Raw genomic sequence first — 27,593 nt, 5'->3', positions numbered from 1 at the left:
TGTTGGGTGATAGAGTGGATGTGGGCATTTTTGGGATCCAGGAAAAGAAGAATTGAGTTGTTGAGTGTGGGTTCCATTGGATTTATTTATGTGGTATGGAGTCACTTCTGTGTACGTTTGTAAAATGGCTTTCAGAATAGTCTTAGCCTCCCTTGTGCTGACTTACGTGGTGGTGTAATGTAAATTGCATGATTGTGTCATATGACGTGTGGATTTGCAGGAACATGGATGGATCTGGAGGCCATTATCCTTAGCAAACTAACACAGGAACAAAAAACCAAATATCGCACGTTCTCACTTATAAGTGGAAGCAAAATGATGAGAACACGTGGACACATAGAAGAGAACAACACACAATGGGGCCTATTGGAGGGTAGAGTGTGGCAGGAGGGAGAGCATCAGGAAAATAACTAAAGAGGACTAGGCTTAATACCTGGGTGATGAAATAATCTGCACAACAAACCCCCATGTCAAAAGTTTACATATGTAACAAACCTAAACTTCTACCACCGAACTTAAAATAAAAGTTAAATAAGAACAATAGAAATGTACAGAGCTAGAAAAAAGTCTAGCTCCTCTCCTCTGGGAATTATTCCAAATCTTACAGCTCCTACACAAAAATAGTTTGGTGGAGGTTTTCCTAAATTTGCCAAGAATCCTGAAAACTTATCTTTTGTTATCAATCATGAGTTATGAAGCTGAAAGAAAAATTTAAATGCATCAATAATAAAATACTAGAGGCAAAATGGATTATTATTCTTCTCTCATAGAATATGATATTACAATATTATTGAAAAAGCAACCAAAGAATACATGGCCAAAAATGTTGGGAAAAGAGTATTACGGAGATAGGTCAGGAATTTGTTTAATTAAAATATGCGATTTTACTGAGTTTTGTATATATTTGGTGGTAGCAGTAGCCAGAGTAGACTTTGCTGGGAGCCTGGGTCATTAGATTGGTAATATTAAAGTTGTGTTGGGCTCATTTGCTCTCACCTTCTGGCACACACAGGGGATATCTCACTTGATTTCTCACAAGTCTTTGGTACCCACGACCACTCCCACCTTTTTGCAGTTTTCACTTTCACTGACTTCTCTGGACTTACACTGTCAATTTTCCCCTCTGGCTAACTGTTCTCAGTCATCTCTACAGAATTCTCTTCTTCTGGGTCCTTGTGTTGTTGAGGGCTTTACCCCAGGGCTTCTTTTGCTCTCTCTGGGCAAGCTCGTCCATCCCCATTGCTTCAACCCCACCTACCTGCTGACAACTGCTGATTCCACATCTCCAGCTCAGATCTCTTTCCCAGGCTCTAGACCAGGAATTGGCAAACTTTTTCTGTAAAGCAAAAGATAGCAAATGTTTAATCGTCATTGTACCATCTCTGTCACATCTGCTAAGGTAGGGCAAATGTAGCTACAGATAACAGTAAAAGAATGGGTGTGGCTGTAAATACAACTTTATCTTTTTAAATAGGGGCTGCCCCATGGGCTGTAGTTTGCCATCCCCTCCTCTACATCAGGATATCTAACTCCCTTATGGAAATTTCCACTTGGGATTTCACAAGTTCCCAAACATAACGTTGTCCCCAGACAAATTCATATTATTTGTTCCTATGTGTTCCTTCTTAATGAATGATGCCACTATCCACCAGATGTCCAACCCAGAAATTCAGGCAGCATCCTTGATTTCATTCCCCACATTCAATCAGTCACAAAATCATGTCAATTCTACTTTCTCAACATCCCCCTAATCCATTCCCTTTTCTTTCTCCACTGCCTTCCTCAGCCCCTCTCATCTCTCTTACAATCTCAGCTTCTTACAATCTTCTCACCATGCTACAATCAGAGGGATCAGGCCACTCTTGGATTTTAAAAGCCTTCAGTAACAGTGCTCCCTGCCTTTCTTTGGTTGAAGTCTAAGCTTCTTGAAACAGAGTGAGAAGCCTGGACAATTGGACCATTTTCCCATGTTAGTCAAATTCCTCTCATCTGCCTGCACCTCCTGCCTCTGGGACCCTGTACGTATTCTGCTTAGGGAATGTGTAGCTGGTGATCAGTAACTATGTGAGGCCAGTATCCCATGGGCAGTAAGAAGCATTTACCAAGACAGTTGTAGATAAAGAAAGGCAGATTTATTAAAGAAAGCATAAAAATATGTTGCAAGGGAGCAATGGGCAGGCCAGCAAGAGAGGAGCTGACTGCCAAGAGACAAAGGCTTGCTGGGGATTTTATAGGATGTTGCTTGTACTGCGTGCTGAAGAGGGCTTTGTGCAGTACTGATAATGCCAAGGTTGCAGTGGACTGACCTGCATTTTTCTATCAGCTGAGGGCCTGGTGTTAGCTGGGCACAGGAAGATTGTGAGTTATTTGTGCAGGAGGGCTATGGTCCTGGACCATGAAGAAAGGCAGACTTACAGCTTATCTGCTTTCTCTTTCTGTTTTGCCTCAGTCCCGCCAGCCTGATTAGGACTCCTTTTGCCTAATTAGGACTCCGTGGAATTCTTCTCCTTTCTCATCCCTCTGGCTGTCTTCTAGGTCTCAACTTGGGATGTCACTTCCTCTGGGAAGTGTCTCCTCACCTCTCAAGACTGTCTCTCTGTGCACCACTACAACAAATGGAACCTGGGCCACTTCGCTTTTACAGTTCCGGTTTACAGACCTGCATTGCCCCAAACCCACGAGACCAAAAACTCCCTGAGGGCAGAGGTGGCCCCTTATTTACTCTTGATTCCCCAGCACCTTGCACAGCACTAAACCTGGTACCAACAGAAAGAACATCTGAAGGATGAGAGTTTATAGCAAAAGTGGTTTCCACTGACATTCCCTTCTCTCCTCCCCAACTTTGGATTGCAGAGCCCAGGAGCTGATCAGGCTGCAGGAGGAGAAGACAAAGGAGAAGTCATTACTCAGGGCCTCTGTTTTGGTGGTGTTTTTCTGGTGTGTGGAGATGGTGGGTCTCCTTTGAATACCTGGGAGGCAGGAGCAGGCATGGACTCCTCTAGTCTCTGGGTTCTGGACTCACATGGGGCGGGGGGGCTGCTGCTCTCTGGCACCCATCAGTCCTTAACCATCTGGTCTCCAGCCAAGGAGGGAGTGTGGTGGTGGAGAGGCCTGTCTATCCTACCCATGTGTCCTCTGAGCTCACGAGAATCAGCCAAAGGCTGAGTTCCACACCCTGAGTTAGAAGTTCTATTACTCTGGACTCTCCCTGGACGTTGGGAATTCTCTTAACTAGTATGGAAGCAGTTACATCATCCTGGGTCCTCCAAAAATAGGCACATGTATGTAAATATAGGCACATATAAATGCAAATACATATATATACACATATGTCCAAATATATAATTTTTGTTTTGAAATAATTATAAACACAAGGAGTTACAAATACGGTACTGAGAGGTCCCTGTACCTGTGACCCCACCTCCCCCAGGCAATATCTTACGTAACTAGGGTTCATGATTAAAACCAGGAAGTTGCCATTGGCACAATGTCAGAAACTAGTCCGCAGACCTTGCTCAGATTTCACCATTTTTTTGTGTGCACTCATTTACTTTTCTGAAAATATTTAAATGTTTTCTGCATGACTGGTCTCCCCCACACACCGTGAGATGGGATTTTTTTCTGAATGAGTTTAGAGACCAGTGAATGTGAGAGATGGGAAGGATGATTCGGTGCATCTCTGTTTTATCCATGGTGGGTCTGGAACTTAGGGCAGAAGGATCCTGGTTTCTCCTCTGGTGAGTCCTGGTGCCGCCTCAGTGCAGGCTGCTAAGTTATCTGGGACTGACTGTCTTCTTCTCTGCTAATATTTGTCTTCAGCATGTAACACGTCTGATGAGGAGATGGCCAATGAAAATTAATTTTTTCAAAGATGAATAGATATCTAGACTTTTTCAAGCACAACTCGATTAAGAATATATCACCTCACTGAGCCTCAAATTAGTCAGGGCTCACTTAAAAAGTGTCACCTAGTGCCAGGCAAATTGCCTCACACCTGGAATCCCAGCACTTTGGAAGGCTGAGGTGGGAGGATACCTCGAGCCTGGGAGTTCAAGACCAGCTTGGGTAACATGGGAAAACCCTGTCTCTACAGAAAATACACACACATACACACACACACACACGCACACACATACACACACACACACGCACACACATACACACACACGCACACATACACGCACACACACGCACGCACACACACACACACACGCACACACACGCACACACGCACACACACACATACACACACACGCACGCACACACGCACACACACACATACACACACACACGCACTCACATACACACACACGCACACACACGCACATACACACGCACACGCATGCACACATGCACACACGCACGCACACACATACGCACACGCACGCACACACGCACACACACGCACGCGCACACACACATACACACACGCACGCACACACGCATGCACACGCACGCACACACACACACACACACACACACACACACATACACACACACACACACACACACACACGCACACACACACATACACACACACACGCACACACACACGCACACTCACATAGCTGGGAGTGGTGACATGCGCCTGTGGTCCCAGCTACTCTGGAGTCTGAGTTAGGAGGATCGCTTGAGCCCAGGAGTTTAAGGCTGCAGTGAGCTGTGTTTGCACCACTGCACTCCAGCATGGGTGACAAAGACAGCCTGGGTGACAATGCCAGCCCATCTCCAAAAAAAAAGAAAAAAGAAAAAGAAAGTGTCTCCTAGTGGATTATATTTTAACCACTGTGCTAACTGAGCCAGCTATCTCTTTACCTGACATGAGGGCTGATACGCATTTCATTGCATGATCCCAGGGACTGACGAACAAAGGCTAACATGTGGAAAAGGGCAACTAAAGAAAGAAGAGCCACCTCTAGGTTAATTAGTACAAGTCTCCTCGCCGATATATCCTAATACACTAAAACAGCAGTAAAAACAATCTGCACATTGGCATCGAAGGCACAGATAAACTTGCTGAGGTCACTTATGATGTCAGAAGGATGCTTTGTATGAGTCCTTAACAGATTAATTAAGTTCTTGCTGTTTTCACTTGGAAATGATACTGTCGTCTTGGGGCTATTCAGAGATGTTCATGGTGACGAAACAAGCTTGCCTGGAATGGCAGTTCCCAGGTGGCAGAGCCTGGGCTTGAGGAAGGTGGAACGTGGGTGTGGCAAGGAGCTGGCAGGTGCAAATATCAGGCCAGCAATGCAGTCCAGCCTGCATGGACGTGCGTCACCTAGGAAGTTGTGTCCTGGCTGCAGTTTCCACTTCAGGTGCGACAGAAGGGTGAACTCCACCTCACCTCCTGGTGAGGTTGACCTTTCCTTGCATTTATGACTTTTCTTTCTTTCTTTCTTTCTTTCTTTCTTTCTTTCTTTCTTTCTTTCTTTCTTTCTTTCTTTCTTTCTTTCTTTCTTTCTTTCTTTCTTTCTTTCTTTTTCTTTCTTTCTTTCTTTCTCTTTCTTTCTTTCTTTTTCTTTCTCTTTCTTTCCTTTTTTTTCTTTCTCTCTTTTTCTCTCTTCTTTCTTTCTCTCTCTCTCTCTTCTTTCTTTCTTTCTCTCTCTCTCTCTGTGTCTCTCTCTCCCCTTCCTTCCTTCTTTCCTTCCTGCCTGCCTGCCTGCCTGCCTTCTTTCCTTCTTTCTTTTGTTCTGAGTCTTGCTCTGTCACCCAGGCTATAGTGCAGTGGCATGATTTGGGATCACTGCAACCTCCGTGATTCTCCTTAGCCTCCTGAGTAGCTGGGTTTACAGGTGTGTGCCACCATACCTGGTTAATTTTTGTATTTTTAGTAAAGATGGGGTTTCGTCATGTTGGCTGGGCTGGTCTCGAGCTCCTGACCTGAGGTGATCCGCCTGTCTCAGCCTTCTGAAGTGCTGGCATTACAGGCATGAGCCACCATGCGTGGCAGGGTTTATGACTTTCTTTGTGAATACTTGCAAGGAATTTACCATTTTAATGCTGGAAGAGACATCCATTCCTTCATAAGAGGACCTGAGTGAATCTTGATTGCAGGCCTCATGCTGGGCAGAATTAAGGAAATTCAGTTTGTTTCCAATCTTATTTGAATGTTCTTATGCCTCCTACAAGTGCAGCAGCAGAATCTCCATGAATCTGGTGCATGAAAGTTTCCTGTAGCTTCTTTAGGGTAGAGAGGCTGGGGAAGAGTAGAGACTGATTTATACTTTTTAGATGTGTAGTTGATCCTTGAACAACAAAGGTTTGAAATGTTTTGGAGTTTTGTTGCAACAATGTGAAAGATACTCAAAGACAAACCATGTAGCTAGAAATGTCAAAAAAATAAAGAAAAAGTTAAGTATGTCATGAATGCATAAAATGTATGTGGATACTTAGTCTATTTTATCATTTAAAACCATTAAATATACACAAAAGTATTACAAAAAGTTAAAAGTAATCAAAACTTATGCACACACTCACAGATCATATGTCGTGCTATTCTCATTCAAGAGAAGTGTAAACAAACATAAAGATGCAGGATTAAATTGTAACTGCATTGGCCAGGTGTGGTGGCTCATGCCTGTAATCCCAGCACTTTGAGGGGCCGAGACCGGTGGATCACTTGAAGTCAGGTGCTTGAGACCAGCCTAGCCAACGTGGTGAAACCCCATCTCTACTAAAAATACAAAAATTTGCTGGGCATGATGGTAAGTGCTTGTAATTCCAGCTACCTGAAGGGGGCCAGCCCCTCCACATCTGTGGGTATTTCTCATCAGTCGGGACAAGAGACTGAGAAAAGAAATAAGACACCGAGACAAAGTATAGAGAAAGAAAAGTGGGCCCAGGGGACCATCACTGAGCATACGGAGGACCTGCACTGGCACCGTTCTCTGAGTTCCCTCAGTATTTATTGATTACCATTTTCACTATCTCAGCAAAGGGAATGCGGCAGGAAAACAGGGTGATAGTGGGGAGAAGGTCAGCAAGAAAATATGTGAGCAAAGGAATCTGTGTCACAAAATAAGTTCAAGGGAAGGTACTATGCCTGGATGTGCACGTAGGCCAGATTTATGCTTCTCTCCACCCAAGCATCTCAGTGGAGTAAAGAGTAACAAAGCAGCATTGCTGCCAACGTGGCTCGCCTCCCGCCACAGGGCAGTTTTCCTCCTATCTCAGAATAGAACAAATGTACAATCGGGTTTTATACCGACACATTCAGTTCCCAGGGGCAGGCAGGAGACAGAGGACTTCCTCTTATCTCAACTGCAAGAGGCCTTCTTCTTTTACTGATCCTCCTCAGCACAGACCCTTCACGGGTGTCGGGCTGGGGGACGGTCAGGTCTCTCCCATCCCACGAGGCCATGTCTCAGGCTATCACATGGGGAGAAACCTTGGACAATACCCGGCTTTCCAGGGCAGGGGTCTCTGTGGCTTTCTGCAGTGCACTGTGCCCCTGGTTACTAAAGAATGGAGAACGGCGATCACTTTTATCAGGCATACTGCCTGTAAACACAAAGCATATCCTGCACTGCCCTAGATCCCTTAAACCTTGATTCCACATAAGACATGTTTCTGTGAGCTCAAGGTTGGGGCAAAGTTATAGATTAACAGCATCTCAAGGCAAAACAGTTGTTCAGGGTAGAGGTCAAAATGGAGTTGCTTATGTCTTCCTTTTCTACATAGGCACAGTAACAGTCTGATCTCTCTTTTCCCTACACTACTCCGGAGGTTGAGGCAGGAGAATCGCTTGAACCCAGGAGGCAGAGGTTGCAATGAGCTGAGATTGTGCCACTACACTCCAGCCTGGGTGAGAGAGCTGGACTGTTTAAAAAAAAAAAATTGTAACTGCATAAACGTAACCGTACTGCATGGTGCATCTCTGTAATAATTTCGTAACTTCCTCCTGGTGCTGTTGCAATGAGCTCACGTGTTGCGAGTATCCACTTAAAATGTTCTGTGATGCTCAACATCCTGGCACGAGCAGTTCATCCCCAGTGAATTGCGCATCACAGTAAAAAGTGCCCTCTCCCTGTTCGCGTGTATTTTTCCTTCTGTTTCGTGCTGTACTGTAAACCTTGAATAACACCGTGGGATCCATATGAAGTGGCACTAGTGATGCTTGAAGTGCTCCCAAGAAGCAGAGAAAAGTCATGACATTACAAGAAAAAGTTGAATTGCTTGATACGTACTGGAGGCAGGTCTGTAGCTGGGTTTGCTTGCATTTCAGACAGATGATTCATCTTGTAAACAGGTGGTATAAACTTACTGTACGGATAAATACAGAACAGTACTGTAGATGTATTTTCTCTTCCTTATGATTTTCTGACAAACGTTCCCTTTTCCCTAGCTTACTTTATTGTAAGAATACAGTATGTCATACATATAACATATGAGATGCATGTTATTAACTGTTGCTGGCCAACAACAGGCTATTAGTAGTTAAGTTTGGGGGAGTCAGAGTTATACCTGGATTTTCTACTGTGTATGGTCAGTGTGCCAAGCCCCCAAGTTGATCAAGGGTCAACTGTAATCCTAAAAGAATCTAATACAATATTGCAAACAGTAGGTGGTCAATAAATAATGAATTGAACTAAATAATACATAAATCTTAGAGTATGTGCAACCTGATCGTAATACACAGATCTCTCTCTCTCTCTATATATATATATCTTTTCTGAGTTCATGCCATTCTTTCAGGTAGAAAGCGCCTTATTTTGAATTAGTTGTCTTCACAGCAAAAATCCCTCTAAGAGTGCAGTGCAGATTCCTATGTACAATCTGGAATAGTCCATTGCTTCATGCCTACCCTGGACATGAAGGGCCGTGCCACAGCAGAAGTGTCTATGCACCCACCCCTGTCTATACCTGAGCAACGCATTCCTCTTTGCTTTGCTTTTACAGGCTACAGAGTACAGTGGCTCCAGCACAGAGCTCTGCTCAACATCCTTCTGTGCTTTCACGATGCTGATGGATGATGAAGGTAGGGAAGAATGTACAGGCAGGAGGCCATTAGGAGGGCAACTAATTTACAAAATCACATTTATAGAATTGAGTGCATCCAACAACTACCAGGGGAAAGTTGGGCAACAGCTATTCCAACACCACCAAGTCAAAAACAAAATGACCAAAAAAAAAAAAAAAAGAAAAAAATGTGGATATAGAATTTCTGATTAACATCATTCCTGAGGCAGCTTATCCAGGGGAAACTGCTAAAATAATATTTTAAGTCAAAATGAACACATACTAGAAATGTTATATGTTAGTTGAGTCTGTTTTTTGTTTTTTGTTTTTTTTTTCCCAAAGTATTTTCTCAAACAGATCAACCTTAGCCCCCTAAGAGACATTTCACATTAAAAATAAAACGTCTGCCCACTGCTGGTTTCTCAACTTGCTTCCACCTTCTCTCCCCTTTAATGAACTGGGCCATGAGGTGAGTCAGAGAGGGTAAAGGGAGTGGTAAGAATTTGAGGAGAGAGGAGAGTGAGGCTAAAATAGGAAATCAGGAAATGTGATTAGGTCCCCCCTGTCCCTCACATGGGGCCACCCTCTTATTGCCCAACGTGGTTTCTTCTCGAGGGTTCTGCATGGTTCCTCAATCCCAGGGAATTCCGCAGGACGTTCCACCCAAGACCACTGGGCTCCCACCTCTACTCTTTTGCCAGTTAATGAATAAGAAGGAATTTCACTGCCTGGAAACAGGAATGATGCTTTCTGGTCCTTATTTCACATCTAAAACAGAGAGGTCAATTGGATTATTCCTAAATACCTTTGAACACTAAAATAGAAGTTTTAAAGCAAATATACTACCTTTTTGCTGTAGCCTTAAGCCAGGGAAAAGTACAGATTCAACATTTAAAATTGAGATAGACACTTTCCACTTAATGCTACCACTCTTGCTTTACTTCATGAGACTGAGAATATGATAATGCACCATAAATTCATTTGGAGGAAAGATTGATATTTTATAACAATCTATAATTACAGAAAATGTGAGTTTTCTGGGAATAAAGACATTTTGAAGATAATAAAATATTTTCACTTATGTTATAATTTTGACCCAGTTTGGTATAGGAGGTGGATATGTTAATGGGTACACCTAGCTTAAGTTTGCAACCTAAGACCTGAATGGGTTGTGTCTATAAGCTACACCCCTGGTTAGGCACACAATCTTGGGAAAGCCTCAGCGCCCCCCTCATACACTAGGGATGAGAACAGCACTGCCTGTTGGGAAGCTTGAAACAACAAACAAAGGTAGCATCAGTCACTTGTGTCACTGTTACTCTATATAAAGGTATGTTTTATCCCTCAGGCTTCAAATCAAATTCTACTTTTTATCTTTGATTATGGACAATTCAACTATGATGTATCCAAATAAATCATAGTTCTACTTTTAAAAGTTCTTTATCTGATTCATTGAGCTTCCTGACTGTGTGAGTTTATCATTCTCTCCATGGTTAGAAAGTCCTCAGCCATCACTGCTTCAAGTACTTTTTCTGTTCCAATATCTCTTTCCTCTCCCCTGTGACTTGCTTTAAACATGTATTAAATGTTTTCATATTTTCATGGATGTCCTTAAGGCTCTGTTTATTTACCTTCTCAGGCTTTCTGTGTGTGTGCTGTGGTTTGCACAAACGTAATGTTTTCGAGCTAGCTTTATCTTTAAGGTCATCTAGTGATTTTTCTCATTACAGAGATGACTTTTTTTAGTTTTTTACTTTTGATTTGGCCCTTTTATATTTTTTCTTTTTCTTGATATTATTCATTTATTCATTTCTTGTTCATGTTTGCTTTAAATCCTTGAACACAATTATGATACATACATTTTAAATCTCCTTGCCAATTCCATTGTTTTTATCATTTCTGGGTCTGTTGGTGTGGACTGGTTTTTCTCCTGGTTATGGATCACACTAAGTGCTTTTTGTATGCCTAGTAAATTTTTAATTTTTTTGTGGATACCTCATAACTCAGCAATTTGATTTTGTTGTTTACCTACAAACAGGTTAAGTTGTCTTCTGGTGGGCAACTAATGTATTTTGAGATCACTTGGATCCTTTTAGACTTGGTTTTTAAGCTTTGCTAGGGTGTTTCTGGAGTAGCCTTTAGGAATGCATTAATCCTACTCCTAAAGTATGGTTTTTTGGGGGTTTCTACTAGATGCCCAAGATGTTCAGTGAGGTGTCTCTCCTCGAGCTGATCAGAACTCAAACACCTCCCAGTGCTACGTGAGCTCTGGCATCTTCATTGAACTCACTGTTCTGTTGCAGTTGTTCTTTCCCCAGTAGCTGTTCTTTGCCCTACTTTGCCTGTAGAATCTCTCCCTGTGCATATGCAGCTTTATATTAGATTCAAGGAGACGTTTATGCGTATTCATGGAGCTCCATTTCCCCCCAAAGCCTTTCCATTATTACCTAGCCTAGAAAAATCTCAGTTTTCTTAGAAAACAAATCTCCAGTCTCTCTCCCCAGTTTAGCGAGACTGCTGCGGTCTGCTTTGGTTAAAACTGCTTGCCTTTAAGTCTAGGAAGGGCCTCTAGAAAGAAAGTCAGGGTCATTACGGGGTTGATCTCATTTGTTTCTCTTTCTAAATTATCTCAGGTTGTACTGCCTGCTGTCCAACATGTGCAAACAGTTTTTCCATATCGTTCATACTCACTTATGGCCAGAGACCAGTTTTTGTCAGACCTATTTTTTTTTTTTTGTCCACGTACCTGCCCATTTTAATCTCCACATCTGTTTACTTCCCGACTCTCATCTGCATTTCTGCTTTTACTCTTCCTATCCCGACAACCCATTTCCCTTCAGAAAACTGGTGCTTAGAACCCAGTGTGTTCACACAGGTTAGTGTTCACATATAAATACATATGAATTCGTTGCTCCTGACCCATGTCAAAAATGGTAAACACAAACCACTCCAGGGAAGAGAGGTGGGAGTGCTAGAACTGCATGGTTGAAAACTGCAGGGATCTTTAGTGGGCACTGCAGAATGACTGGGTCTAAGCATCTGATCATTTGATCTCCTGAGCTTTACATTAGTGAGACCTCGCCACTTCAGTATATCCTACTGCTTCTGTCAAACTATTGTGAAAGATGGCAAGCCTAACATTTCTCTTCACTCAGACCCTTTGCCCAAAGAAAAAGTTTCCTGAGACATTTTGCTACAAATTTTGGGTCTATGGGAAATTTAAACCTAAGAAGTTAGCTTGATGAATGGGTCAGTTAAGAAATTTTAGTTGACTATTGTTCCCCTTATGGCTAACATGACAGACATACGCATTTGGATAGTATGATAAAATCCACCGATGCCCAGTGTGGGGTCATAGATGACCAAGACTGACATGTTCTTCCTGTGATAGAGTGAAAAATGTGCCTCAATAACTCTGTCCGTCACCTTGGTAGCACTCCTGGACTGAAGGGCTTTGCTCAGCGGGTGCTGAAATTTAAAAAGAAGAAATCAAGCTCAGTATTGTCTACAAAAAATAAATGTGAAAAAATTTATGACACATGAAGCAGAATAATCTGAGGATTAGCACTTTTCACGCTTCTGTATTAGCACACAAATCAAAGTGTAAAATAAAAAAAACCCAGTAGATTCAAATGATTCTAGAAACTTAGTAAGTTGTCATAAATATTTCAATTAAAATCAGGGAATGAAAAATATATCAGAGTACCTATAATTCAAAATTGCAGTCATGTGCATGCTCTTTTGCATAGACCTCTTCTGGGTGTTCATGAGAACAAGGCAGGAGACCAGCGTGGCATGCATCAGGCTGTACAGGCTGTAGGTGGTGACTGGCTGTCAGCGGAGGCAGACATGAAACCCTGGCCCACTTCCCTAGACCTCTGTTCCTCCAAAGCCAAAGCCTTCAGCTTCTGGGGGATGGGTCACGAAGCAGTCCTACATCTAGGACTTGCAGGCAAAGACACATTGTCTCTCAGTGAGAGGTACAGGCCCAAATTTTATTCCCTTAGAGGGGAGACAGGGAATCTTGGGCCCAGGATCCTGCATTGCAACAAAGCAGACGTCCACTACTCTTCTTCTCAAACACCGACACAGATACAAGTTCTGTGAGAAGGAGGGGCAAGGACACTGAGAAATTCCTCCCCTCAAAGCCTAGGTGTGCAGGGCCTGCCTAAGATGGAGGTAGGCTGAGAAGATGGAGCATTTGCTGGCTATGTACTGCTACATAGACCCATGACGACGAGGAACTAACGAGGTCGTGTTAGGTTTCTCAAGGATGACAGACTCAGAAACTGCATTTCTCCGAATTGGCAAAGCTGAAGATTGCAATGAACGCTACCTAGTTGAAGAAATGCCAGGAACGGCTTATGATGGGCTTGGTTAATCACAAATTTGGCAGGAGGTTAGAATACCCATTTTGACTAGGACACTGAAATGATCTGTTGAATAACCAGGGGAGTGGTAAACCCAAAGCCCTAGAGGGTCTGCACCCATCCTAATGCCTCCACCCTCTCACGGGGTGCCAGACATCACTGCTCTGGTTCCCCCAGAGAAGGTGCTGAGGCTTCCTTCCCATTGGCTGACGCTGAGTACGCATTTGACTTCCCGTGCGGCATGGAAGGCTTCTGTATCACTAAGATTTTGCAACTCTTTTCACCCCAACGTCCCAGGGTGTGGTTGTCTGGCCACATACTTCTTACCTTGTTCAAAAGGAGTCCCTGTGCTTGGAATCAAGATCACAGTGGGAGTCATGAGGACACTTGAGTCTGTCACCAGGCATTGCGTCAGGCTGCAGTACTCACACCTGACACTGGGACCCGTGGTGGAACACCAAGGGCGAATCTCAGCATCTGGATTCTCGCAGTTGTTCCTGGTCAGGCTGCTGCAAATTCCAAAACAATACAGGTCACAAGAGATGGGAGAAGATACAAGGGCATCCGGCACCCTCTATGTTTTGCTGTAATAAAATGTTAACAAGCGACTTTGAAATATTCACACTAATGGTCCCATAACATGCACAAACAGTCCTTAACTTTGAAACAACTCTGAACATTTCAAAGACAGATTATCATTCTTATTATAAGACATCCAAAGTTGTCTATGCTCCAGAAGAAAACATCAGTGTGTACAAGAGAAGATCCAAATACCCTCCTTCCACCTTCTGCCGAGTACATTCCTCCAGATTAACCGAGAAAGACTTTGAGGTGTGTCCTGTAGATTGTTTTATGCATATACAAATTCACCTCCTTCTGGCTCTCTGTATCTCTCTCTATAGGACTATGTGATCTATTTGGCGTCTGGTTTGCTGATTGTTGTTCTCCTAAGGAATCGATCCACATTATCTATGTTCTTGAATTGATAACATACCGTTGTTCTCAATATCTTTGCAGCTTTAAGACCTGGAGGATGCTAAGCAATGGTGCCTCTCCACTGTTACTCCTGATGGTGATGGATATGCTCCCTCCTTGGTCTGTCTTCTGTTTAGCCAGACTTTGGTCAATCATATGGATCTTTTCAAAGAACCAACTTTCTGTTTCATGGATTTATTCCCTTGATGGCCTATTTTCTTGTCCACTGGATGTAATTAGTTTGGCTTATTTCCTTCCATTCACTTTCCTTGAATCTTATTTGCTTTTTCTTGTCTAGATATTTAAGTTGTGATCAACTTAAATCAACAACTGTCAACTTAAATCAACAATTGTCAACTTAGATCAACAACTGTCAAGTGTTTGCTCATAGGACCCTTGAGACTCTTACAAAGTATTGGGGATCTTAAGGAGCTTTCATTTTTCAGTATACATGATGAGTATTTATTGCATTAGAAACCCAAACTGGGCTGGGCGTGGTGGCTCATGCCTGTAATGCCAGCACTTTGGGAGGCTGAGGCAGGCGGATCATGAGGTCAGGAGGTCGAGGCTATCCTGGCTAACACAGTGAAACCCCATCTTTACTGAAAATACAAAAAATTAGCCAGGCATGGTGGCACGTGCCTGTAGTCCCAGCTACTCAGGAGGCTGAGGCAGGAAAATAGATTGAACTGGGAAGGCGGAGGCTACATTGAGCCGAGATCATGCCACTGCACTCCAGCCTGGGCAACAGAGCGAGACTCTGTCTCAAAAGGGCCAATAAAATCTTCGTTTTCTCAATGCGAAGTGTTTTAGCCTTATTGACTCTCTCCGAAGGTATCTCAAGGGTCCTCAGGTTTCTACAGACCACACTTTGAGAACTGCAGTCTGAAATCATTGATTTTTACATGTCTGTTTTCTCCTAAGAGCATCAAACATTAGAGAAAACCCTAAAAACATTCATTGCATCCCACAAGTTTGGATAGATTGTGTTCTTTTCTTATCCAGTTCACAACTTTTCTAAATTCCTTGGTGATTTCTTCTATGTCTCAAGGAATATTTTGAAATGTGCCTTTTCACGTCCAAATCTTTGAGAAGTCAGCAAACTTTTCCTTGTTCGTACATTACTTCATTCTGTTGTGTTCAGAAAACACACTCTTTATTTCGTTTAAATCTATGGAGACTTGCTGAAAGGCCACATGTAGGGTATACCTCGGCAAATGCTTCATGCACACTTGAATGTGTATTCTGCAGTTTGGCATAGTGTTTAGTAGGTCAACATTTTGCAGAGATAATAGAATTTTGCCTGATTTTTTGCATATTTGTTCTAGTATATTGTGTTTGGGGAAGATTTATAACCATAGTGAGAGAGAAGCAAGGAAACCTCTAACTGGTTATTGGCTTATCTACTTCTCTCTTGAGTTCTTTCAGTCATTGCTTCATATATCAGAAGGGCTCTTATTAGGGTACAACACATTTAGCCTTGGTACGTCTTCATGGATGAACCCTTTTCACTCATGAAATGTCCTTCTGATCTTGGTCTTATTTCTTGTCCTGAAATCTCCTTTGTCTGATCTTGACATTGCCACTCCAGCTTTCCTCTGCTTCACGTGTTCCAGGTATAGCGTTTCCATACTTTGGTTTTCCATTCAGTTTTTCCATTTAAAGGGCACTGATTGTAAAAGAACCTCACTGGGCTTTGGTTTTTACTCAACTTAACCGTCTCTGCCTTTCATGTCCAGTGTATCATCCTGTTTCATGGAATTCACTTAGGAGGGGGCTGAGTTTCAGTCGGTCAGGATGCTATGCATTTTCTGCCTGGACCTCATCTTCTTTATTTTGTACTCTTCCTTTCCTTTATTCTTTTGGATAATGGAATAGTCTAATTATAATCTATTCCTCTATGTTTTAATGATGGTAGTGGCTCTAGGACTCACAATATCCCTCTTGGACCTACTGCATTCAACCACATAACCCCACATTTATATTACCTAACATCATGGATGACATCACAAACTGTGTACTTCCACAGATTCCCTACATTATTGATGCTACTGCTTTCAAACTTTTACCTTTACATATGTTAAAAAAATACATTGCTATCATTTTGCTTCAATGAGTCGATCTGTCAAAGACAGTAATAAATTAGATGAATACAATCTTTTACATTGAACTTGACATTTGCGATTTCCAGGCTTCTTCATTACATAGTATGGATTAAGGTTTTTACCTGGTATTATATTCCTTCTACCTAAATAGCTTTCTTTAACATCTTTTCTTTTTCTTTTTTTTTGAGACAGAGTCTCACTCTGTCACCTAGGCTGGAGTGCAGTGCTGTGATCTCAGCTCACTGCAGTCTCCGCCTCCCAGGTTCCAGCGATACTCCTGCCTTGGCCTCTTGGGTAGCTGGGATTACAGGCATGTGTCACCACGACCGACTAATTTTTTGTATTTTTAGTAGGGATGGGGTTCCACCATGCTGGACAGGCTGGTCTCGAACTCCTGATCTCAGCTGATCCGCCCACCTAGACCTCTCAAAATGCTATGATTACAGGCGTGAGCTACTGTGCCTAACTTTAACACTTTTCTTTCTTTTTCTGTTGAGAGGGAATCTTGCTTTGTTGCCCATGCTGGAGTGCAGTGGTGCAATCTTGGTGATCTTGGCTCACTGCAACCTCTGCCTCCAGGGTTCAAGTGATTCTCCTGCCTCACCCTCCAGAGTAGCTGGGATTACCTGCATGCGCCACCACACCCAGCTATTTTTTTTTTTTTTTTGTATTTTTAGTAGAGATGGGGTTTCACACTGTTAGCCAGGCTCGTCTTGAACACCTGATCTCAAGGGATCCACCCACCTTGGCCTCCCAAAATGCTAGGATTACAGGTGTGAGCCAATGTGCCTGGTCCTTTACACCTTTTCTTATGGGAAACTGCCAATCAGACAGGCTTTTAGATTTTTGTTTGTTTTGGGGAGGTACAGAATATTCCTTTGTATAAATACATTTTCAAGGGATTTTTATTTCTGGATATAGTGTTCTAGGTTGATCTTTTGTTTCTATTTTGTCACTTTAAAGATGTTATTCCATGGTTTCTGGCTTGCATTGTTGCTGATGAGATGGCATCAGCCTTTTTTTTTTTTTTTTTTTGTCGTAGCTCCTCTACGTTAAAGGATCTTTCCTTCCTCTGGCTTCTGGAAATGGTTTTTCTGCTTAGCTTTGAACTGGGACAATTTAACTATGATGTCCCCCAGTAGAGCACAGAGTTTTGCTCTTTAGAATTGTATATCTGAGTCACTGAGCTTCTTGACTCTGTAAGTTTCTTGTTTTCTGGATATTTGGAAAGTTGTCAGCCATCATGGCTTCAAGTATAATTTCTGTCACAATATCTCTTTGCTCTCCTTCTGTGACGTGCTTAACATGTATATGAAATGTTTGGATGTTTTTATAGATGTCCTTGAGGCTCTGCTGATTAGTTGGTTCAGTCTTTGTGTGTATGTGTGTGTGAGTGTGTGTGTCTTTCCTGTGGTTTGTCTAGTTTCTATTTAATTATTTTCTAGTTCACTTTTCCTATTGTAATGTCTAAAGTGATGATAAGGCCATCCAGTGAATTCTTCATTAGAGATTGCCTTTTCTCAGTTCTTTAATTTATATTTGGCTCTTTAATTCTTTTTCTTTCTCTTGATATTCTACAATTGTTTCTCTCATGGTCAGGTTTTCCTTATATCCCTGAACATAGTTCTCATAGGTGCATTTTAAATATTTTTGCCAATGCCATCATTTCTATCATTGCTGGGTCCGTTTGTGTTGAGTGATTTTTCTCCTGGTTATGGATCACACTAAATGCTTCTTGTGTGTCTAGTAAATTTTTAATTGAGGTCACACATTGTAGAAAAGCCATATAACTGAGCAACTAGACTGTGTTCCTTAACTCTAAGGAGGTTGAGTTTTCTTCTGGAAGGCAGTTAATTTACTTGGAGATCATTTGGACCCTTTAGACTTGCTTGGAAAAAGGTTTGCTTGAGGGTTTCTGGAGTTGCCTTTACTCTAGGAATACAATGATCCTACTCCCAAAATATGGTTTTCTTTGCTTTCTAATGAATGCCCAAGATGTTCACTGAGGTGTCTCTCTCACAGTGGTCAGAACCCAAATATCCCCCAGTGCTATGTGAGCTCTGGCATCTCCATTAAGCTCACGGTTGCCTGCAGTTGTTCTTTTCCCAGTAGCTGTCCTTTATCCTCCTTTCTTTGTGGAACCTCTCCCTGTGCATACGCAGCTTTCTATTTAGCCAAAGTCTTGAGGAGACTTCTACGCGTATTCCTGGAGCTCCTTTCTCCACAAATCCCTTCTCATTCTTAGCTAACCTGGAATACCTCAGCTGCCTGAAACATCGCAAACTTCAGTCTCTCTCCTCAGTTCAGCAAGACTGCCATGGTCGGCTTGGGCTCCATCTCCTTGCCCTTTAGTCCAACAAGGGTCTCCAGAAGGATGCCAGGCTAATGATGGGGTTGATCTCCTTTGATTCCCTTTCTTAATTCTCTTAGGCCTATCATGCCTATTGTCTAACCTGTGAAAACACTTTTCCCATGTATTTGTTAATTCTTCATGGCAGAAAGGCTGGCATGGTCAGAACTGGGTTTCTGTCCATCTTCCTGCATGTGTAACTCTTCAGAATCTCTATATTTCCTAACTCTCAGCTGCCTTCCTACTTTTGCTCAAGTGCTGGCAACACATAGCTCTTCAGACACCTTGTGCTCGGGACCCAGTGTGTTTGTACAGGTTAGAGGAGAAACTAATTGGAAGATCTGGATGTCGATATAGATATCCTTTACTTGGGACCCAAGGTGAGAATGGCAAACACAACCTTCACTTCAGGGCTTGGAGACTAGAATGACAGAATTCCCTTGTTAAACAACCACATTGGTGTTTAGTGGGCGTTGTGGAATGGTACTGTTTCTAAGCACGTGGTCATGTGGTCTCCCGAGCTTTCTGTTCATGGGACCTCACCAGCCTCCTGCTTCTGTAAACTATTAGGAAAGAAAGCCAGCCTGAGATTTCTCTCCTCTCAGACCCTGTGCCCAAAGAAAGAAGCCTGAGGCCGGGTGTGGTGGCTCACGCCTATAATCTCAGCACTTTGAGAGGCTGAAGCAGGCAGATCACAAGGTCAGGAGATCTAGATCATCCTGGCTAACATGGTGAAACCTCGTCTCTACTAAAAAATTAGCCAGGCATGGTGGTGGGTGCCTGTAGTCCCAGCTACTCGGGAGGCTGAGGCAGGAGAATAGCATGAACCCGGGAGGCAGAGCTTGCAGTGAGCCAAGATCGCGCTACTGCACTCCAACCTGAGTGACAGAGCGAGACACTGTTTCAGAAAAAAAAAAAAAAAAAGAAAGAAAGAAGCTTGAGACATTCTACCCAACATCCCAGGTCAGAGAGAAATTTGGTCTTAAAATGTTAGCTGGAAGCATGACTCTTCCAAGAGAAATTTAAGTGGGCTGCTGTTTCTCTTAGGGTAAAACTCAAAGATATACCCATTTGGGTAGTATTCTGTGGTCCTCTGATGCTGGTGTGGTGTCATAGAGGACCAAGACTGACATGTCCTTCCTGTGACAGTGGTGGAGAATGAGGCTCAGTAACTCTGTCCGTCACCATGGTAGCAGTCCTGGACCCCAGGGCTTTGCTCCGTCGGTGCTGAAATTCAAAGAGAAGAATTCAAGTTGAGTAATTTCTAGAACAGAGAAGCATGGAAAGAAATCTGTGACAGACACAGGACAGAGTTCTCTGAGAATGCTAACTATGCTCTTTTCTATATTAGCAGGCAGAGGGAAATGCCAAAAGAAAATAAAACAACAATAGATTCGTAGCATTCTAGAACCTTAAGGAGTTCTTAGAGTGATTTTCTTTAAAACCTGGACACCACAGAACAGATGAGAGTGCCTATCAGTCGTAATGGTTCTCACGCACATACTCTTTTGCATAGACCTCTTCTGGGTGTTCATGAGAACAAGGCAGGAGACCGGAGTGCCATGTATCAGGCTGTGCATGCTGTAGGTGGTGATTGGCTGTCTTGGGGGGCAGACATGAAATCTGGGAAATTTTTCTATATCACTGTTCCTACAAGACCAAATTTTTTCAGCTTCTGGAGGACAGGTCAGGAAACGGTCCTGCCTCTAAGACTGTAGGCAACCACCCTTTGCTTCTCAAGAATGGGTAGGGGCCCAGATCTTATTCTCTTGGTGGAGAGATGGGGACTTTTCTAGTGCCCAGCATTTTGCATTGCAACAAAGCAGAAGTCTCCTACTCTTCCTCTTTAAACGCCCCACAGATACAAGTTCCATGAGAAGCAGGGGCAAGAACACTGAGAAGTCTCTCCTTTCAACGTCTAGTTGTACACAGCTTGCCTAAGACTGAAGTTGTTCCCAGAGATAGTGCATTTGCCTTCATTGACCAAAAGCTGAGCATTCAGTAACAGGAAACAGCAGAGTATCTGTGGGGTTAGTTTGTGTGCATGAAGCTATCTCCTCTGTAGTGCAGGCATGCAGTGACTGCTGAAATCTCAGAATCGATTAGGAACGCTGAGAAAACTCTTCAACCTCCCAGGCCCCACTCTAAGCAAAAGATATTAATAGTAGCCCATCACTGGAGGAATTTAAACCCTTAGTGCACTTAAGGTAAAAGTAGCAATCACAAAATCCCAAATTCAGCTCAACTAGTGACTACATTGAGTCAGTTACCCACAACATTTATTTGCAAGAGAAGAAGGGTGACCATTTCAAAGTATAAATAATACTTACTGCAATCTCTACTGTTCTTCCATTTATAACGTCTAGTTTTGATTAAAGAATGACAAGGCATACCAAAAATCCAAGGGGGGAGAAAGACACTATTGAATAATAAAGCAATCAAGAGAGCCAGACTCAGAGAAGACTCCATCTGACAACTATCAGATTTGAATTGTACAATACTTACATTAATATGTTAAAGGATTTTGTGGTAATAGTGGACAGTATGCATGGATAGGTGGAGAATTTCAGCAAAGAGATGGAAACTACAGAAAAGAGTAACATGAAAATGCTAGGAAGAAAATCGTAATATCAGAGATGAAGAATTCACTCAATGGACTGAGAAGTCAACTAGACACAACTGACAAAATAATCCATAAACTTGGACATATGTTACTAGAACTTATCAAAACCAACACAAAAAGAAAGAAAAATAGTTACTGGAAAAAAAAAAAGCAGAACAAGCTTATAAGATTTATGAAACAACATTTTTCTAACACTGGGGTACTTAGAGTCCCAAAAGGAAAATACAGAGAGAAGTGAAAAAAGAACCATTTGAACAGATAATGGCTATGAATTTTACAAAGACAATGAAAATCAACAATCTACAAATCCAATGAGCTCAGTAAACCTCAAGTGGAATAAAAACAAAAAATTAGTAATAAACACATCATAGTCAAATTGTTGAAAATCAAAGATAAGAAAATCTTAAAGGCAGGCAGAGAAAAAGGAACTATTGAATACACAGGAAGAAGTGCCAGATTTCTGGTCAGAAACCATTTAAAACAGAAGATAATGGAATATCATCATTAAAGCAAGGCATGAAACTCTCAACCTAGTATCTATACTTGGCAAAATTATTTTAAAAACTGAAGGCAAAATAAAGACTTCTTCTGACACACAAAATCTGAAAGACTTCAGCAGCAGCAGATCTGTGCTACAAGAAATGCTAAAGATTGTTTTTCACAGAAAGAATCTGACAACAGATGGAAATTGAGATCTACCCCAAAAGATGAGGAGCACCAGAAATGGTAAAATGAATTAAGAAGGAAATATTTAAAATATGTGTATTCATAATCACTTTAAAACGCAACTGACCATTCCGTTAATGGTCATGCAGTTAATGTATTGTGAGATCTATAACAGAGTGGATGTTATAGATCTCTGTTAGAGAGAGCAATAGCACAACATTTTGAGGGAGGAACTAGAAGCACAAGGATGTAAGGTTCTTATAGAATAGTATCCTTTCAAGGTAGAATAGTATCATTTCAAGGTGGAATGTGAAACATCAAAGATGTATAATTATAAACATCGAGGAAAATACTAAAACCGTTAAAAATTAACTAAACTCATAAGTAAATGGTGGAAATAAAAGGCAATCATAAAAACACTTAACCCAAATGAAGGCAGAAAAAGATGAAAAAAGGAACAAAGTTTAAATGGGACAAAGAGAAATAAGTAACTTGATGGTAGGTGTAAATTCAACCCTATTAACAATTACTTTAATGCAAATGGTCTGTACATCTCAATGTAAAAGCTGAGAAAAAGATGTATCAAACAAATACTAGTGAAAATAGAGCTGTGAAGGCTGTATTCATATCACCACAAATAGAGTTCAGAACTTCAGAACAAAGAATGTTCCCAGAGACAAGAAGAAACGTTACATAATGATAAAGGGGTCCTTTCATCAAGAAGACATAACAATCCTAAATACACATGTGCCTAACAATAGGGTTCAAAATATACAAAACACAGTTATGATCTAAAAAAGAAACAGACTAATCTACAGTTGAAGTTGGACACATCACCATTCAGCCTTGGGAGTCAATAAAGGAGACAGACAATCAGTAAGGATACAGAAGAATACCAGAAAGCAACTTCACCTAAATGATCTTGAGAGAACATCCCACCGAACAACTGTAGAAGACACATTCTTTTCAAGAGCACATGAAACTGAGTTTCAGACCAGCTTGGCCAACATGGTGAACCTCGTCTCTACCAAAAACACAAAAAATTAGCTGGATGTGGTGGTGTACATCTGTAATTTCAGCTACGTGGGAGGCTGAGGCAGGAGAATCGCTTGAACCTGGGAGGTGGAAGTTTCAGTGAGCCAAGACTATGCCACTGCACTCCAGCCTGGGTGACAGAGCAAGACTCCATCTGAAAAAAAAAAAAAAAAAAAAAAAAAGAACTGAGTTTCAGAATCAGTAATAAAAAACCGACCAACCAGAAAAAGCCTTGGACCAGACAAATTCACATCTAAATTCTACCAGTCATATAAAGAAGTGCTTGGACCAAGACTACTGAAACAATTCCAAAAAACGGAAGAGGAAGAACTAACGCATTTTATGAGGCCACCAGCGTCATACTGATGCTAAAGCTTGGCAGAGACACAACAACAATAAAGGAAACTTCAAGCCAATATCCTTGATGAACACAGATGCAAAAATCCTCAATAAAATACTAGCAAACTGAATTCAGTAGTACATCAAAAAGCGAATCCACCGCAATCAAGTAGGCTTTATTCCTGGGATTCAAGGTTGGTTCAACATACACAAATCAATAACTGAGATTCATGACATAAATGAAACTAAGATCCTCAAATATGTATCTTAAGGACAGTTGTCTTTTATACTATCTCATTGAGGTTCTCTGAATTTCCTGTGTTTGTATGTCGACCTCTTTAGTGATTTTGGGGAAATTTTCATGGACGATATCCTCAAATATGTTTTCCAAGTTGCTCACTTTCTCTCCCCTTCAGAGACAACAATGAGTCACAGATTTGGTCTCCTTATATAACCCCATATTTCTCAGAGGCTTTGTTCATTTTTTACATTTCTTTTATCTTTTTCTTCTTTCTTTTTCTTTTTTTTTTTTTTTTTTTTTTTTTTTTTTTTGAGACGGAGTCTTGCTCTGTTCGCCAGGCTAGAGTGCAGTGGCATGATCTCGGCTAACTGCAACCTCCGCCTCCCAGGTTCAAGTGATTCTCCTGCCTCAGCCTCCCAAGTAGCTGGGACTGCAGGCACGTGCCACCATGCTCAGCTAATTTTTGTATTTTTAGTAGAGATGGGGTTTCACCATGTTGGCCAGGATTGTCTCAATCTCTTGACCTCGTGATCCACCCACCTTGGCCTCCCAAAGTGCTTTGATTACAGGTGTGAGCCCCCATGCCCGGTCACTTCTTTGTTCTTTATTTTTGTCTGACAACGTTAATTTGAAAAATGGTATTCAAGCTCTGAGATTCTTTCCTCAGCTGGGTCTATTCTTCTGTTAAAACTTCTGATTGTACTATGAAATTCTTACAGTGAGATTTTTTAGCTCTACCAGATGGGCTTGGTTCTTCTTCAAATGGCTTTTTTGTCTGTCATCTCTTGAATCATTTTACTCACTCCTTAGATTCCTTGGGATGGGTTTCAACTTTCTCCTTAATTTCACTCAATGCTCTCTGCTGCCATCCAGATTCTGAATCCTATGTCTGTCACTTCAGCCATTTCTTTCTGGTTAGGAACCATTGCTGGGGAGCTAGGAGCTAGTGTGGTCATTTGGAGATACGGAGACAGTTTGGCTTTTAGAGTTGCCAGAATTCTTGTGCTGGTTCTTTCTCGTTTGTGTGGGCTGATGTTCCTTTAACTGTGATGTAATTTGAGTACAGTCAGTGGATTTCATTTCTGGATGTTTTCAGAGGGCCAAAGTGGTGTGCAAGGTCTTTATTTGTGGCTAAATTTCCATCCATAGTTTTACAGGGGAGTATACTAACAAAGTATTTTTGATTTTAAAGTTTGGGCTGCAAACTCACAGATGGCTCATAAATGGCCTGTGAGTGGGCTCTGGCTCAGTCACGTGGCTCCTCTGCATTTCCTCGCATTTGGAGCCACGCTCCCTCTCAGTACCCTGAGGATGCCAGCTCCTCTCCCACTTGAGTGCTGGCTGCAGATCTCAGCTTAGCACTCCTGGGCTGTGCACCGCAGCCCTGGGGCAAGCTCAGGCTTTATGTTCACTCCACAGCTTGGGGGCGGCAGGGGCAGGAACCTTGTCAGTGGCCATGGGAGTGGACTTTTTGCCCATCCCTTGGGGCTCCACTCCAGAGAAACTTAGAGCTATTGCCAATCGGAAGAATCAGCCAGGGTGTGGTGGCTGCATTGTGAGCCCAAGCCAGAGGGCCCTGCCTGGTGAGGAGTGGGGCATCGGGGGCGTGCAGGGAAGACACACTGGCCTGTTTTCCATAGGGTGGCTGGGGCCTGCTGGGGTGTGAATAAAGCGCTCAGGATCTTTGTTCCTTCCCCAGTCCACAGACAGCAAGGGCAGTACGACTACAGTGGCTGTGGCAGATGGGCTTCCAGTTGCCTCTGGGAGCTCCATCGCACAAAAACAAGGAGCTGCTGCCAGTGGAAATGTTCAGCTGAGTGTGAGGTGCCTGCACTGTGGGCCCAAGCCAGGAGCCCTGCCTGGTGAAGAGTAGCAGGTGGGAGCTCACAGGGAAGAGAGACTGGAATTCTTTCCATATAACCTCTGCTGTGTGCTGGAGGTGTCAGGGAAGTGACCCGGTCCCTTTGTTCCTTCTCCAGTCCAAGGCCAGTAAGGGCGGTCCTGCTGCAGCTGCAATGGCAGAGGGGCTGCGGGTTGTCTTTGGGATTTCCTCCCTAGAGAAGTACAGAGCCAACACTGACTAATATGTTCAGGCAGGGCCAGGGGGCCTGTGCTCTGCCCAGTGAGGAGTAGCAGGGGCAGGGGCCAGTGTAGAAAACAGTGTGGCCACTTTTCCATAAGGCAGCTACGCTGTGCTGGAGGTCAGCGAGAGTCCTGAAGCTCCTCGCTCCCTCCTGAGGCTGCACTTTAATCTCAAGAGTTTGAGATAAACACTGGTAAGGAAGAAAGTATAACACGTATGGCTAATGAAACCCAGGAAGATAAGTCAATGCACAGAAGTAATTCCAACCTAAAGAAATACTTTTTAAAATCATATTTATAGAGGTTTGCAGTGATACTAAAAACAATATTGCAAATCATTATCAAGAATACAATAACTAGGGTGTTTGTTTCCCTTCCTGTTTAACACCTGTGATCAGAATCTTTGGAGAGCTAAATTGTTATTATTAACCTCTTAATACCTAGCCACCAACACAGCACAGGAAACAGTTTTTAAACTGTCATACATCCCTTTAAATCTTCATATACTTAGTGGAACTTTTGCATATCTAAAAAGACACGTAATTTCCATTGAAATCCAGGCCACCTCTTTTTCTAAACAATGAGACTATTGATCCACATTTTAAAAGAAACTGTAGAAAAGGAACTGTAACTTTTGCACATTAAAAAAAATTTTCAGAGTCTGAGGAAAATATAGACCATGGCCCCCCAAACATGGAAAATTTAAGAATAAAGCTAATAATTTTTTACAAAAATTAGCTGGGCATGGTGGTGTACAATTGTAGTCCCAGCTACTTGGGAGGCTGAGGCACTAGAATTGCTCGAACCCAGGAGGCAGAGGTTGGTTGGAGTGAGCTGAGATCGCACCACTGAACTCCAATCTGGATGGCACAGTGAGACTCTTTCTCAAAAACATAAAAAAATAAAATAAGGATTTTTTTGTTCCTATTCGACTGTTACTGAGGATTAAAAAGCCACAGTATTTCTATTTTACAAGGCTTCAGTCCAGAAATTAGAGACCTGGGCCATGGTCACCCTGCAGAATAAGAAGCCAAGATCATAAGGATTGCTTAGACTTCCCATCTCTTCCTTAAATATAAAATAATATTTCAAATATCCCATTTTCAGGGTCATAGGGGTAGATGTGATTTTGTAAATCCAATCTCTTCATTTTTTGAACAACTACAAAAAATGAAACCCAAGAGGTGAAATAATATACTCAAGCTGACATGGCTAATTAGTAATCAAATCCTGTCCTAACTCAGAATTCAATGTCACTACGCCATAGTGCCTTCCTTCTCTGGTCTCATAAATTAAAGACGGAAAAGAGAAGGAGGTGGAGTGAGAGGAGGGGGAGGAGTGGAGAACGAGGAGGAAGAAGAAAATGTACTCACCTTTCTTTTCAAATAAACTGACCTCTCATCCTCATGACTGTGGAGGACTTCCTGCTTTCAGCCATTATCACACATTATTGCTCTTTACTCTGATATTGAAATGACCTGCAGAGGAAATCAGGAAACCAAATAAGTATTTTTCTTTATTTAAAGAAAACAAATGTTTATTAACAAGTGAGACACGCTAAAGAGCACTGAATCTCTTGATGGACCAGGGAGCTCACAACGGCCGCCTCTTTCAGTTATTTGGGCATGGCATCGACGAAGTACTGAATAAAATACACCAATGTGGCAGTAACTCTCGTTCTCTCGTGCCCCTACTTCCCCTCCCTCATAATTTTCTCCTTCTTTCTTTCTGTTTCAACTGCTTTACTTCTTCTTACTCGTTTTCTTAATTTTTGTTTTGGGGTTGGAAAGAAGCAACTGTCCATGACAGTACCAGTAGAAATAAAAGTGGTTTAGACATATAGGAT

The 27,593-nt window shown here is 42.2% G+C and overlaps 1 protein-coding gene across 1 annotated transcript; it reads right to left on the bottom strand.

Annotated features, from left to right (window-relative positions):
* Nucleotides 1–834: 834 nt before the first annotated feature.
* LOC126953674 (apolipoprotein(a)-like) lies at nucleotides 835–27,219 on the bottom strand. The gene is made up of 6 exons (XM_050789242.1): nucleotides 27,143–27,219; nucleotides 22,963–23,239; nucleotides 19,829–19,988; nucleotides 13,659–13,840; nucleotides 12,388–12,429; nucleotides 835–1,336 (listed from the first exon to the last, which is right to left on the bottom strand). The coding sequence occupies exons 3-6, from the start codon at nucleotides 19,873–19,875 to the stop codon at nucleotides 1,311–1,313; spliced, it is 297 nt and encodes a 98-aa protein (XP_050645199.1). The 5' UTR covers nucleotides 19,876–19,988; nucleotides 22,963–23,239; nucleotides 27,143–27,219; the 3' UTR covers nucleotides 835–1,310.
* Nucleotides 27,220–27,593: the final 374 nt, after the last annotated feature.

This window comes from Macaca thibetana, chromosome 4 (assembly GCF_024542745.1).
Source record: "Macaca thibetana thibetana isolate TM-01 chromosome 4, ASM2454274v1, whole genome shotgun sequence".
Taxonomy (NCBI): Eukaryota; Metazoa; Chordata; class Mammalia; order Primates; family Cercopithecidae; genus Macaca; species Macaca thibetana.
The sequence above is the reverse complement of the archived record's forward strand: the minus strand, read 5'-3'. Positions and strand labels throughout refer to the sequence as shown.